The sequence below is a fragment of the Bactrocera dorsalis genome, chromosome 1 (assembly GCF_023373825.1).
Source record: "Bactrocera dorsalis isolate Fly_Bdor chromosome 1, ASM2337382v1, whole genome shotgun sequence".
In the NCBI taxonomy this organism is placed as follows: domain Eukaryota; kingdom Metazoa; phylum Arthropoda; class Insecta; order Diptera; family Tephritidae; genus Bactrocera; species Bactrocera dorsalis.
Genome location: NC_064303.1, coordinates 109,457,386 through 109,473,647, shown reverse-complemented (window position 1 = coordinate 109,473,647; position 16,262 = coordinate 109,457,386). Strand labels below are relative to the sequence as shown.

Genomic DNA, 16,262 nt, shown 5'->3' with positions numbered 1-16,262 from the left:
GCAAAAGGCGCGCTTGAAATTTATTAACCCCAACAGTAATCCATCATTGTTGAGCTAACTCACCGAAATAACAGCCGTTGGGCACCAAAGGTTTATGACTGTCATGCAGTAGCGCGGCGCGTGGATACTGTTGTTGTTGCTGCTGCTGGTGTGGGTGCGTTGGCGGCGCTTGCTGCTGGCATGCATGGCCCAACCCACTGCCAGCATACATGCATGTAGGCGCCGCAGCTGCCTGGTTGGCATTGTACAGATGACAGCAAGGTGTTGCGGCCGCATACTGACTCGGGTGCCATGTGTGACTGCCACTCACACCCGCGCCAACGCCACCACCACCGGCAGCAGCCGGCAAATGACGCGCACAGTATGCGCGTTGTGGTGTGTCCAACGGTGCGGCGGCTGCTGACGATGGCAATGTTGCATAGCTGCCATAGAGATCCATATTTTGTAGCGCGGTAATGGAACGCGAATGCGAAAGCGCGCATGGCTGACGTTTCAGCGTGCCGCCGCTGGCACCGCCAACATGTGACGGCTGCATGCCGCCATGATCGAGTGGATAATGGACACTTGATTGCTGCCGCAGACAGCGATTGGAACCATAGAGTTGTTGGCGCGTGACGGTCTTCTTTGCGGTGGCTGTGGTGGCCATGTTGCTGCTGCTGTTGCTGTCACTTGGCGTGGGCGGGTCTTCGCGCGTGGCGTTGCTTATTGGTGGCGCGGGCAAGGGACGCTGTTGTTGGTGTTGTTGTTGCTGTTGATAATCGTAGTTGCTGCCGGCGACGCGCGCCTGTGGTATTGCTTGTGCTGGCTGCGCTGGAGTTTTTGTTTGCTGTTGTAGTTGTAGCTCCGTTGCGGCAGTGGCGCTTTGTTGCAGGCTCAGAGTTGAGCCCAAATTGGAGAGGCGCGGGCAGGAGACCCACCAAGTGATTGGTTGATTGTTGTATCTACAACGCTGACACAAATAACGCGTCGCGGTCACGGCCGGTGTGGCGATGGACGATGTAAATTCCTGCTGCAATTGCTGCGCTCGGTTGATTTTCGGGATGAGTGCCGTCGGTTTGTAGGACACAAATGCCAAAGAAGTTGATTTCGCGGCAGACGCGTTTTTTGCTGTCGTCGTAGTCGATGTCGCTGCTGCTGTTGACGCATCTACTGCACTCGCCTCCTTCGCGGCTTTGGCGCTGTGCTTGGTTGTGCGCGCTGCGGTGAATGTAAGCGCGCAAGTGACTGTGGACCTATCGGGATGTGTGCAGGCTTGATTATTCCTTCGTCACACGGCACAGCGCTGACAAAGCACTGGACTGCGCGACGGGCGGGTACGTACTAAACTCGAGTATTGACGTGTTTGCTGATGTGTCGACTGATAATGCTGTTTCGCTTGTTGCGCTACTTGTTCGCTGGCGCTGATGTGTGGACAATGTGGTTGTTGTTGTTGTTGTTGCTGGTGTTGCTGTATTAAATCGCAATGCTGCGTTAGCTGTGGACAACTGCCGTACAATGCGGACGATGAATTCGACAATCGGCGATAGCAATCACCATTGGCCATTATATCGCTCGGACGGCGATCGGTGATGTTGGTGCTGCACGAGGCGCGGTCGCTGCAATTGCAATCACATGAACAGTTGTATTTCATTTTATACGCGGCGCTTCAACACCGACCAAACACAATGTCGCGCAAATAAAAACAACACAAGACTAACGCAACAGCGTGCAGCTAACGCCTGTGCGCAACAGCAAAACCCCAACAAACAACCAAGTCCGCAATTAAACCCGAAAATAATAATAACTTTGTATACGACAGGGATTGCGCGCTGTGTGGTGCCGCCGCGCGCTATCACTCTTCTCGTTTTATTGTTGTCGTGGGAGTTGTTGCAAAAACTTGGACGTTGCGCGCCGCGCGCTCGATGTTGGTGCGTTCCGCAGTCCAACTCACTCAGCTCATGTGAGCCGGCACTTGTGGTTGTTGCTTTTATTTTTAATATTTTTATTATATTTCTTATTGTTGCTATTGTTGCTGTTGTTGGCAGTGTTAGTAGCGTTTATCGTTGTGGCAGCGCGTGCAGTGGCGGTGGGAGCGGCAGCAGCAACAGCCGTGGCGCGCGTAATGGCAGTGGCAATGACACTGTTGCACATCATTTGGGAGCGATCAGCAGCATTTTGTGGCAGACGGCAGTGAAATGGCTGCAAAAGGATAACGTCAAGAGATTACAACAACACACAGCTATCATATTGAAGTGCAAATTTAATTTAACAATGCCATAAACAGCGCGCTAAAATACTTTAAATGAGCCGATAAAATATACATTTTAATATTTTTAAAGCAAAAGCGCACACATACACATACACAACTGTATATTCACATACTACATGTGCGTCTGTGTGGTTGCGCATAATTTTCCAATGAAACATTTTCAGCCGCATTTGCATAAGCGTAAAATGTTAATGCCGCTTGTGGTTGCGCGGCGGTGAGTAGGCAACTGAAAGTTTAAGAAATTTATGCGCGAAATTTTCAAGCTTTAATTTTGCAGGAAATTTAGATTTAATTAAGTGAAGTCTTACCGCTGTCTTAGCAGCAGAGCAGAGTTTGGCAAAGAGTCCTAGTATATTAAGAATTTATTAATTAAGCAATTTTGCTAATGAAACTCATTAGCTGGCTTGCTGATACCCACAACAGTTCTTTGTTAGACAATATATTATATTGTATAAAATGAAGCCCGACCTCAAGGCACAGAAAATTCTTACTTGGAAACTAGAAAAAATACCGAAATTCCTAAATATTTCTGATATCTGAGTTTGCCTTACTCTTGTCAAGAAAATATAGCCAGAAGTCCCATATATTCAGAGCATTTCTTTAGCTCTCACCTTAGTCACTTCTTCTATCATAATTTATCTACAAAGCACAATCGACATATTTCGTCTCTCTTAACAAACTGAGACGCTCTCAATGCAGTCAGCATCACTCAATGCTCTCGAATCCAAATTGGTAAGCCAATATAAGCGCTCAAAAGTACTAGAAAATGCTGCTTAAGATTTACATAAGTTGGCGTCGACGTCATCCAACGGTAGGCCCAGGAAACTTGCTGTTTCGACTGGGTCGGACTAAAGGGAAAAAGGTGTCAGATCAGTATGGTTAACAGGGCATGCAAAGAGGTGCCCGGTATCATGCGGAGACTCATTGCACGCAGGACATATATTGGATATGTCAGAGTCTATTCTAGATAAGTAAGAGATTAACCTGTTACACTACCGAGAACGAAGCTGAGACCTGCCTTGTCTGCGGCCAAAGGCGTTCGGAGATCTAACCCAGTTTAGATCGGTAAGACTTAGTATTATAAAATAGCATCAGGTAGTCTTACATAAATTTATATCCAGCAGTTACACGGTGGCGTTTTCAATCGTAGAAGGTCAAAATCCTTTTTAACATGAACAATGTTGTAGAGAATTGGAGGAAGAAACTACCTTCGAATCAATATGTGAGCTCTGAGTTCTCACTTTATGTTTGAATGGGTAGATGCAAACAGTTAGGTTTTACAAGTTCTGTTGACATAGATCAAAAATACTGTTTTCATAAACTTCTCTGGCGAAAAAAGTTCAGATCATAAGGATTCCCTATTCATGCATAAAGCCAAAAACTCTCGATTCCTCGAAAACTTGACATTTAATGACATAAGTTTAGTAAACTTTGCAACTGACTTGAATATGTACCCAGACGCGATTTTCTGACTAGTTGCTAAGGTGAGGAATCCAATATTTTAGGCTAAAACTCCTTTTCTAAGATATCTCCTGTCCTCATTGAACAGAAAAACGTTGGAATAGTCTCCGTCGTACGTGAACTCTATCTACGTCAAGTTACTAATCGTTTAATGGATAAAATTGTGAAACCTTTCTTTATTCGAAAACATACGAAGCATACTTTTCTGGAGTTCCCACGGTATGATACACTGAAGGAGAGATCGATATTGAAGCGGCAGAGTCTGTTAAAATTCGCATCAAGGCAGGCATCCTAAAGCATGACTACTCCTCTTGGACCTAGCAAATAAACTCCATCTGGTATCGCAAGGAACCAAACTCTCAACTCTCTCGTCTCATATTTAAAACCCCGCTGCAACCGCTTCCACTGCTAAAGAGTCGGCAAACATGTCCCAGCTAGGAGTCCTTGGTTGTAAACGGTCATTAGGCCAGCTCGAACAAATCGATGCACACTACTTTGCATTACGAAACCGATGCAGTTCCAAAAAGCTACACGGTAACATGTGGAGTACCACAAGGCTCCGTACTAGGTTCAGCGGTTACCTTGAACATTGATAGCTAAGTATAACGTTGCAACACAAAATTCACTGAGAAACCTTGCCTGAATTTCGGACATCAATTTGCGGCAACCAAACCAAAGTATAAGAGTTCTACCAGCTAAAATAAGCCAGTGAATGCTTAGGTATACGGCTCAGGTATGGGAGACAGCCCTACGCCGAAAAATATATGCCAATAAGGTAAAGGCTGTATCCAGATTATGTGTCCTTAGAATTGCCTGCGCGTTTAGAACGGTGTTGAACGAAGCGGTCGCTTTCATATCTTATGCCAGATATAAAAGCCTCGGAGTTAAACAAAGTTAATCCGAAAATAAAAGCCATGAATAGGCGTTTAATTGACGACTACCGCAAAAAGGAAAGAAAGAGGTGATTTGAAAAAGATGACGAAACAGGATGTTCCTTCTGCATAAATGCCGCAGAAAATTCATCTTTTCCTTCTGCTCGAGGTATGCAGTGGAGAGAACTACCATAGAACAAATAACATACGAAAGGATGATGAAGAGATGTACTTTAGCGAACAATATGAATTGTTCATGCGGCCAGTTCACCTTAGCAGTATCTCCGGAAGATTTTCAATTCGGAAACAAAAAAAATTATAAAGCCACTCTTAAGGAAATCTCGACACCACTGGCCAAAATCTGGGACAGTCGATTTCCTCAAGCTTTTTTCAAGCGAAATTTTCTTCTGCAAAATTCGCCGCAGATGGAAACAGTTGGGAATCACTTGATGTCATATTCGAACAATAAATTGGATGCAGAAAAATTTTTCACAATCAAGCTTTCTGAGCTTCTGGCGAACCACTATCGATATATATATGTGGCCTGCGCTGTCCCGATGGAGCAAAATTTCTCTTCTACTAGCCAAAGCTGACCGCTTCTAGCCGATTGCTTACTTCAGGCGATCGAATTATTGATAGTCAGGTCTGAGGGTTCATAGGAGTTTGGACGAGGAGAGGAACTTACAGTAGATGACACCTTGACCATCTCACCTCACATACCTGTATTGCAGAACCTATTTGACCGTAAATTTTGGTGTGGCCGTTTGTGGCAACCGTCCGCGCTTCGAATACAACTGACGTTGTTGCTTGACGTCATCGTAAGTGGCTCACTTATCACTTTCAGTAACCATACGCATTTTTAGCCGTCCATCTTCCCTTTTCGACTTTGTCGAAGTAAATTCTAGTCATACCTATATAAAATTCCGGTTTTTATGGTAAACTTGTATTCTAAAAGTTGCTCAATTCTATAAGAAAGAATTTTTTATATATTCTAGATCAAACCATTTAAAAACTTTGACCATTACTAATAGATTTTATTATCGTTTAGTAGCTAAAATTCGTTATAGGTCTAAGTAATATTAGAAATAAATAATCTTGAGCCATAACAAGCCTTCCTTGATTTATCACCTCCTTTTCCTCTTTAAATGTACGTGTAGAGTTTTAAAACTATATATAACTGCAATCAAATAACATAAATTTCCGCATGAACGGGTGCCATTGAATACTTCGAAAGGGCTAATATTTATTTCCCTTTCGAAAAACATATTTCACAATGAAAGTGATGAAATGACGAACTTTCGCAAACAAACGCCTCCCACAAACAAGCACTTCGCCTGTTCATTCACGCATACAATTCACTCATTTATTATTTTATCCACACACATGCAGCGGCGCCTAACCTCAAACTACTTTCAAATTCACAATTCGCACGCGCATCATTAGCCAAACCGAAAGAAGTGAACGTAAATATTATTGCATGTCTATCAAAGTTAATTGCCGGCCTTCCGCTTCACAACGTGGCCACTTGCCGCCCGCCTCCACGCTGCTCCCCTCCCTGTTACTCGTCTCATTACGTCCCGTCGCACCGTGTCGCACCCCTGCCAACCGGCGCAACCGCATAATTTGCTCATCAACATCAGCATTCAATCAATCTTTGTTGAATTTGTGTCAAGCCAAGTTAGCACATACACACACACACATCCAACGAAACACACAGACATACTTGCGCCCGTTCAAGCAGCGTTGCTGTATTTATAAGCATAAACAATATTCAGGCGTTCTGCCCGCTCAGCCGGCAATCACTGCCAAATCGAGCAAATGAACTCCGACCAACGAAGACGCTGCCGGCCGCAGTCTGCCGTCACCGAAGCCGCCTGCCACACGCTCAGCATGCGACCATGCAGCCATTTTCGATCACCCATCAATCGTTACATTGAGCTCGTGAGTAGCCTCAATGCACCCACTCACCCATACAAACACAAACACACATATACGCGTAGATAGCGGCAGCGGGGCATATTTATCGAGCAATTTGCTTGGTCTCATAAACATGCCAAGTTTTCAACGTATAGGCATCTGCTTATAATCCTTGAGCTATTTTTGGTGCTGAAATGCAATTTCGCCATCAACGACGTCGGCTTCGGAGCGTTTCGTTGCAGGCGCATCAACATATTTGAGTGCTGCCGCTACTGTCGCCACCGCCGCCACTGCTGTCCGCACGTAAATATTGTATATTGCATATTATAATAAATACAGTGCGCGGCAGAATAATGGAAACGGTGTTGAAATGAATTTTTGAAATTCTCACTGTCGATACCTCATCCAGCGTATCATACTTTGAAGTTGAAGCAGTCCTTTGCTAAGGTTCCGCTCCGTCTAAATGCGTTTTCGAAAAGTCATTGTAGTGAAGCATCTTCTGAAGAAGCTACAGATGTGTCAGAAAACTGCACTCCGGAATATCGCAGGAAGTGTCTTGATATCTCCTGGTCGTACACTTCCACAGTCAGGCCCGTATGTTTCCGGTTAGGGAACAAAACGAGGTTCTCTCCAAGCAGTTTCTGTTTTCGCAGAACTTCGGACGCAATTAACTTCAGACACGCACTGACCGGGTTAAACCAACCATTACAGATGAATCTAGAGAGACTCACGTGACTTAGCGCTGGATACTGTAGCAGGTTAAAATCCTACTTATCTAGAATCGACCTCGACATTCTAAAAATATGTCTAGCATACAATGAGTCCCCGTATGACACTAACCATCTCTTTGATTGCCAAACGAAGCTATGGTTCGACCCCGTCGAAACTCCACGTTTCCTAGTCCTAATGTTAGGTGACTTCGATAACAACTAACCCGAACCTTATCACCCAAGCGGGGATTAGGAAACCGTTACAACAACAACAACAAAAACATATTCTGCGACACAACAAAATTTCAAGACACACCCATTACGTGGAGGGTCGTCCTAGTGAAGGCTCAAACGAATTGCATTGTTGTTTTGATACAAATGATATAATATACTCACATCGTTTAACAAAGAAAAAATTACAAGGTTGCCACCTGTTTGTAAATTTTGAGTCGAAATAAAAATTTTGTGAATGAAAAGTAAAAACTGAGGAGGTTTGAAAAAACTTTCAACTGAAGAAAAAGATATAAAATGATTTCAAGAGTTGCCACCTGCTTATCTTTTATTAAAAAAATGTATTGAATGGACAACAAACTAATGAAGTATAGAAAAGATTGATAAATTCGCCACAACATTTTCGTCAAATATTTATAGAGGTGTTGCCACCTGTTTAATTTTTTTTTGTCGGATTTAGTTACAATGTTTTTCAGTACTTAATTATTTCAACGAAACTAAATGAAATTATTTCAATGAAAAATTTCTCTCAAAAATATTTATACAAAGTTGACACCTGTTGAGAAAAATAAATAAAACATTTTTTATTGAACTTGATGTTTTCGGCATCTCATAAGCAGTTTCGCTTTTGTGTGACATAATTTTAAAAATTCGAGCAAACCGCTCCTATTTTTTTACTCAATAGTGTAACTAGACTCACAAACATATGTATATTTTTATATATATCTTCAAAACGATAGGATGTAAGCACCTTGCATATTGTCCTCCCATAAAAGCATATATGCTTGTTTACATCCACCAACAAATGCATTTGCCTGCAAGTAAGAATAAAACAAAGGTGTTGCGATGGCCTTACAGCCTGCACTGTCGGAAATTTGCACCCAAAGCCAACTGGCAAGCGTGCCACTAAGTACACGAGTGCAAACAGCAGCCTTATCAACATGCGCGTAGAAGCTCACACACCTATACATGTGTGCAGTGTGCTACCCAACTCTATGAAGCTCAAAAAGTCTAAGTTCGCACATGCGATTATTTATGTACTCACATGAGTGTGTGCGTGTATGTTCGGTGCTATGAGTGGTCGTGGGTTGCATGTGTAACCACCAATTTGTTGCAGAGACGCACTTGGCAAGTGTTTTACCGGTTTCCGGTGAATCGGTTCTATGCAAATGTTGCCGGCATTAGTAGGGATTTGATAATTGAATCAAGTGCTAGTTGGTTGAACAAAGGTAATTGTTAAGTTTCGGAAGACAACAAAAAGTGTGCGGAAACCGAATTAAGTTTGAAGTTACTCTTGTCTATGACAACAATAGCGTCCTGTGTGCGCCTCGCACGAAGAAGTTCAACGGGAGAGGTGCGAAATACAAAGCAAATTTATTGGCATCACTTCGTGGGTAGGCCAAAGTCGCTTGGTTTTGGTAGCTGACACGAATGACAGGCAGGATTACAGAATTCAAAACTCAAACAAAAACTCAGTGCGAAACTGAGAGAGAGAAAGAGAAACTCTTTCAGGTAAATTTGATTTCATTTGATTTTCTAATCTTTTTGAACGCACAATGCGGCAGAGACTTGTAAAGTTTATAGGGTAAGCCATTGTTGACTTTAGAGGTTATGCGCGATTGTGTTTAGGGAGTAAGTTTTGAGGGGTTGTTTGTTTGGAGATGGGGTTAGACAGAGTCCTTATACTTATACTTATACTTATACTTATACTTATACTTATACTTATACTTATACTTATACTTATACTTATACTTATACTTATACTTATACTTATACTTATACTTATACTTATACTTATACTTATACTTATACTTATACTTATACTTATACTTATACTTATACTTATACTTATACTTATACTTATACTTATACTTATACTTTAACTTACTTATACTTATACTTATACTTATAACTTATATTTATACTTATACTTATACTTATACTTATACTTATACTTATACTTATACTTATACTTATACTTATACTTATACTTATACTTATACTTATACTTATACTTATACTTATACTTATACTTATACTTATACTTATATACTTATACTTATACTTATACTTATACTTATACTACTTATACTTATACTTATACTTATACTTATACTTATACTTATACTTATACTTATACTTATACTTATACTTATACTTATACTTATACTTATACTTATACTTATACTTATACTTATACTTATACTTATACTTATACTTATACTTATACTTATACTTATACTTATACTTATACTTATACTTATACTTAGACTTAGACTTAGACTTAGACTTAGACTTAGACTTAGACTTAGACTTAGACTTAGACTTAGACTTAGACTTAGACTTAGACTTAGACTTAGACTTAGACTTAGACTTAGACTTATACTTAGACTTAGACTTAGACTTAGACTTAGACTTAGACTTAGACTTAGATATAGACTTAGACTTAGACTTAGACTTAGACTTAGACTTAGACTTAGTCTTAAACTTAGACTTTCATTATCGACGAAAATAAGCTTTGTGAAGATCTCTGAGAATTTACATTTTTAATATGTTTGGCTGTTCTCTAGTTTCGTACTAACAAGGTTCTTTGGACGCCGTTGTTTTGAATACAGAATCGTCCAATTTATGAGATTTTGAAAGATTCGCACACCAAGTAAGGATCAGATTTTACTTTCCTAAATCTTCGGTGATCTATATCTGCTTGTTTTTGTTGGATCGAACTTTATTAAGATAAGCTTCAGAATATCTTCCCTATAATGCATCACAATTTAAGTCCATTTAACTATCGATGCTTCCGTGCGGATTCGATCAACTCTAACCTCTCTTTAAACCGTTACATGAACCCAATCGCATTTGACAAGAATATATTTGACACCCACGAGTTTTACTAGTCTAAACCATAACAGGAGCCGAGTAATTTCTAGCAAAATTCCATTATGTATGAGTGTTTTTTCCGGGAGAGAGAGATAACCTTTATCCTCCCCTTAACTTGTTTGACTTGCACCTGCTTAGCCCACCGGCCAACATATCAAGCTAAACAACAAGCTACAAAACACACATTTCCCACTTGGCTTTTCGTGCCGAACTTTGCCGTAACACTTCCCAACAGGTCTAGTAGCCGTTACGGAGGCACTCAGTTTTTACTCGTATAACGGTATGCGCGCACTCATCTGCATTGCCATATGTTTGTTGCCAATGTTATTGCTCGTCATATTGTTTGCATTTACTATTGCAACATAACTGCAACAGCAGCTGTTGTTGTTGTTCAGTTTTTGTTGTTACACTGGCTAGAGCGTGAAATTTGTTGTTATTGTTACAATTGTTGTGCGCTTTTAATTCCTTCCCCGCCCAAGTGCCTCAAGGATGTAATGCCCAGCGTTGTTGTATACTTTTTCCATATTCCATTTTACAACTTTTCATGCTTTTTTCCATTTGTTGTTGCAACATTTTTTTCGCAACAAAAAGTTTTTGTTGTATATTTTTCCATTTAGTATTTTATTTACTTTTTTGTTTGTTGTGGAAAAATATTATTTGTGTTTGTTTCGTATTTCGAGCGTTTTTCTTTTGTTTTAATTTGTTTTACGTGTAGTTTGTTGTTGTTATCGTTTTTTATGGTTTTTTGTTGTTTTTATGATTTTTTTGTTGTTTTTATTTTTACTATTTTTTCCTGCTGCGCTCGTTTTGTTTTATGTATTTCGATGAAATGCTTTTACTCAGAGACATGCACGATGAGCACGAGCGCACACGCACACACCGACACACATACTAATGCATATATACAGCTACACACGCTCAAATGGACTGAGTCACACATACATGCTGACGTGTTTAAATACTAAAAAAGTATTGTGCACGTAAAGAAACAAATAAATATTTGTAAGAGTCTTTCGCTGTGCCAGAATCGACAAACACACACATATACATACATACAAATATATGGAGCAAGAAGTAACGTCAACGTCGGCTGCACCGAAGCCATAATACCCTTCACAGTTGCATTTTTTATAGCTTAAAAGTGTGTGAAGAGATCTTTGTTGAGATTTTGATCGATCAGTTTGTATGGCAGCTATATGCTATAGTCGTTCTATCTGAACAATTTGTTTGGAGATTATAGCACTGTATTGGGTAATTAGCTATACCAAATTTCGTGAAGATATCTTGTCAAATGAAAAAGTTTTCCTTATAGGGACTTGAGTTAGCTCGGTCAGTTTGTATGGCAGCTATATGCCATAGTGATCCGATCTGAACAATTTCTTCACAAATTGTGTATGTATGTGTGTATCTACTTTATAGAAGCTCCGACGTTCCTATCTGGTTATTGCAAACTTCATATGAAACTGAATACCCCCTCTTCAGGGTATAAAAAACTACAAAAATGCAACAGCCGAGCGGCAGCACTGTGTCCACGTCCATACAACACATGCACCGGCTACTGCAGTACGTGTGCTCGCTGCTGGTGGTGCTGCTGTGCGAGCAGCGGTGTGACACAATGCCCACAGATTTGTGAAATTTCATCGCCACTTTTATTTGCATTCATTCAGTTTCCGCAATTTCCTCACAATTTTCCGCTCGTGACCTCAATACGGCAAATGTTCCATGAAAAAAAAGCAGATGCTTTGCGCTGATAACGGTGAGACGGCTGGAGGGGTGGCGGGTTGTGGCGATACCGAAATGGCTTCTGATAGCTGATTGTGGTTCCACAATGCCAACCGCACACCACCAGCACCATCCACAAAGCGGTGAGCAAAACCGATTGCCGTTTGTAAGTGTCGGCTTGAGTCCGCGTTCAGCGCCCCCCAAAAGCGAGAGAATTGGCAAAAAATGATGCACTACAGCTTTTATCACTTTAAAGCTTTGAATGAGCGCCTTCTTTTAACTGCCGAACTGCAACTATGCCAGTACCGACTGCTGCTACTTAGTGGTGCGACAGCACTTTGGTGGCTTTTGTTCGGCCGTTGCAATTGCTTTTGCCCATATTTAGACATCAGCGGCCTCTTTTCGACACCCCTCAAGTTTCTTGTATCCCTTTAGCCTACGAGTATATGGCAATACTTTTCCAGTTCCTAGTTGTACACTCAGTCGTTGCATCATATTGACAGCTGCATTGTTGTCATTAGCAACAACGTGGGTTTTGTCTGGTTAACGCCAGCAATGCATTGGCACGTTCCAAAATGGCACTGGCGCTGGCACTGGGTTACACTTCGTTCCGCACTCTGCTCCAGCAGCAAAGCTTAGTGCAAAGTGCACGTCAGCTGGTGCATTTGTCAGTGCAATCTTTGAGAAGTATACAAACAGAGTTGGAGACTCTTATAGAGGGTGTTTCCGCACGCACTTCGCTCACTTGCGATATGTCTAACTGGTCCTTCACCGTTGCCACCTAAACTCGTTGAGATTAAATTCCCGAAAGGTCTTTAAGCTAAAAAAGTGCTCTCAGGGAATTCTGTGATAAAAAGTCTGAGACACTCAAGCTCGTAATCATTCACAAATCATTGACTTCTCCCATCTTGAAGTTTATTGTCTTTTTTACTGTCTTCTTGTAACTATCTTAATTGTATTCCGAAACAAGCTTCTTGAGGGTTTCGATTAATTCTTCTATTAAAATTTTCTGCAAGAAAAAAAGCCGACATCTGTCTTCGAAAACTCCTGTAGGCAAAAGTCGTACAGCCTTCAGCCATCCGAACGATTCGTCCAACCAGAAGTTTAACGTCATATGATCGCTGTAGGAACTTTCTAAACCCTGCTTAGGACTTTCTGATTTGAAATACTACAGCTCATCGAATAAGAATCCCTTGGGAGTGATTTTTCTTCAAAGTTAGCTTATTCCGAAAAGCATATAAGATTAGTTAGTTGCAGAGAATGGACTTGTTAGCTTTCCTTTCATGGAAATTTCGCCTTCTGGAAGACAAAAATAGCATTTCCGGGGGAATAGTAGTCTGAATTCCAAAATATTCAGACTATGACTGAGTTTCGGGTTCCAAGAGCCAAAATGAATGCGTTGTTCTGCAAAAGAAAACATTAAGGCTTCTGCGCAGTCCTTACTTTTTGGGCTTGATTTTTCTCAGACCAATGTACGATTTTCGCCTACAAAAATATTCTAGAAATGTAGAGCCTGTTGAGTCTAAAGGTCATAATAGTTTTAAAAGAACAGCTCGAATAAGATTCCATCTTTTACCGTAAACAATAATGCAACGCGTTCCTAAATTCGATATGAGCTGAGACCTAGTCATCGAGCCGAGGTCAATTTTTTAGTTTTCATGAGATCATTACATTATAGTGCTAACTGATTGGAAACTACGATAAACTGAACTTGTACGCCTAGCGAAGAAGCTTCTCGGGATCACTTCGGTTATCACTTACGTCCACGAGTTCAGTTAAGGCAAAGCTTTCCTACCCAATCGCCTCCTAATTCTATCGCGGTAACCGATAGTTGGAATGGCAGCCACTGACACGTACGAACAGAACTAGCACGAATTGTGTCACCCTGTATGTATGGTTCCACGCACACGCCCACACAAACCCAATTTTCCACTCGTCGCGCCTGAATAGCTCAAGAGTTTTTCAGCAAAACTTCAATTGAAATTCCGGAACACTTTTTTTCCGCTCAACAGTCTTCCTACTTCCTACCAACCCCCACTCCCGTCCGCTGCCACTTCCTTTCTTTGCGGCTGTGTGAAAAAGTCCATAGCTTTTCAAGTGCAACCGCATCTGCAACTATTTCCAAAAGCTTCATAGCTTTCGTGGCAATGCCTGCCGGCAGCTGGCGCACGCTACGCTTAACACGCTTCCTATTTCTCGCTTCCTCTTCGACTTGTGCTCTACTATGCTTGCCTGCATTCGTCGATTGCGTTGCCTTTTGCTTTTATTGTTGTATTTGCTTCACTTAAACTATGTGTTCTCGTTTTTTTGTTTTTGTTTTTCGGTATTTTTTTTTGCCTTTTGTGTGCTGCCTTTGAAACCATTGTCACTTTGTGGCTGATTGAGTTGATGCTCTAATAGCCTAACGGACTGCGTCCCAGTGCGCCCGACTAACGGCTGAGTCGCCCACAATCGCTCGCACCCAGCCTCGCAATAATCGCTCTTCGTCCCGACGAAGAAAGCAATTGCGGCGCACGATGGCTTAACTTCTTGTCACGCCCTGCAAGCGCTCCTTATGAGCGCACGACCGGCCTCTTATATACAGTTAGTTAGAGTCTATAACGGTGGGCGCGTGAGTGTGTGTGGGTGTATGCTGCGTGTGTGTGTTTGTGGCTTCTCATTTTGTCCGCATCCGAAGTTGAAATGCCTTACGGCTTACTGTTGGTTGGCTTTTGTTCGCTTCAATTGTTGTTGATAGTGAAGCCATTAGATTGGGAATTAGCCTGAATCTAAAAATTCTTGCTATTGTTGTTGCTGTTGTTGTGTGTGATGATGTTATTGTACATGAAATGAGAAGTGTCGAACAAAAGGTGAGCATAACAGCAAAACGACAGCGTCATTAACACCATTGGCTGTTACCAGCAACAACGACAATAACAATAACAATAACAATTAGAGCTGCAACAACAAAGAAAACAACGCTATATGATTGCTGATCTACAATGGAGATCCAATAGTGCTAAAGCAACAACAAAAATGCAATTGCAACAACTGCAATTGTGTTATTGAAAGTGGCAGCAGTTGCAACAACAACAACAAAAATACGACCGATATTGCTAAAGCAACAACAAAGGAAATTGCAACAACAAATGCAATTACAATAACTACAACAAAAGTGTAAATGCAACCAATCGCGCACAAGCAGCAACAACGTACACATTACAAAAACAAAAACAACAACAACAATGATATTAATGGTGCCTACGACAACAACCAGTTATTATGTAGGAAACTAACGTCAACACTATCGTCTTCAACATCTCCGCCATCATTCCAGCACCACTCCAACATCTCTCAGCGCCTTCACCCCTTCAACAGCGCCTTGCAAAGTGCCGCGCCTTTCTCGCCCCGTCTCAACTCGACATAACGACCGTTTGCTGTCTCCTCCTCCTCCTCTTGCATTTCTCATAGCCAAATGCATCTTTGTGCGCGCGCTATTTGCTATCATTGATTGTTGCTGTTGTTTTTGTTGGCAACATTTTTATTATTACAGCTGGCGCTGTTGCAAGGCACTCCGAGGCACACCACTTCTTCATAATCAAAACGTCCTGTTGACAGCCAATGTCTGTCGCGCCGACGACGACGATAGCAACGCATTCCACGCCAAATGATTCGGCAGTTATCGCTCTGCGAGCGGCACAGTGATTATATTCCATTAGCCGTTTAAGTAAAAATGTCGATTCGTAATCAAAGACAATGGCGAAATGCCATTTTTATAGACAAGCTGGCATTTGGCGGCTATCAATGTGACCTTAATGCAGATGTAAGTGGAAATTGGCAATATATTACCGTCAATTATTCGATTGAAACCAGTTAAGAGCGATTAATAGGCCTTTAAGTGAGTTGACCGTGTGCCGAGAGCGTTGAAACTCACCCAACATCGAGTTTTGCAGCTTCTTTAGAGGTTAGGAGCTACTTTTTGTTAGACTTCGGTTTTACTATAAACCTTATTGTACAAAAACTGTTCTTAAGCGTTAGTCTAGAGATGAGGTCTCATTTAATTGATAAGTGGACAAAAGTCCATGGTCTGCTTTTGAACAAAGAGAGTTTCGGTTTTTCTCAGCGTACACAGATTTGCTAAAGTTCCAATTTAAGCTATGAGAAAATAAAAACAGGGGGGGGGAACATGATGAGCTTATAAGAAATATATTGTGCTGCGAACATTATAACAAAATAAGAACTCGT

At 41.4% G+C, this 16,262-nt stretch overlaps 2 protein-coding genes across 2 annotated transcripts in view; both read right to left on the bottom strand.

Annotated features, from left to right (window-relative positions):
* The window catches only part of LOC105222735 (uncharacterized), a 51,170-nt gene that overhangs the window by 7,107 nt on the left and 27,801 nt on the right, over positions 1–16,262 (bottom strand). The window contains exon 3 of the mRNA XM_049455066.1: positions 64–2,178. Coding sequence (XP_049311023.1) covers positions 64–646 — 583 coding nt within the window. The 5' untranslated portion in view covers positions 647–2,178. The remainder of the gene's footprint in view (positions 1–63; positions 2,179–16,262) is intronic.
* LOC125778124 (transcriptional regulator ovo-like) lies at positions 666–15,479 on the bottom strand. The gene is made up of 4 exons (XM_049454569.1): positions 15,385–15,479; positions 1,288–1,595; positions 729–1,197; positions 666–684 (listed from the first exon to the last, which is right to left on the bottom strand). The coding sequence occupies exons 1-4, from the start codon at positions 15,477–15,479 to the stop codon at positions 666–668; spliced, it is 891 nt and encodes a 296-aa protein (XP_049310526.1).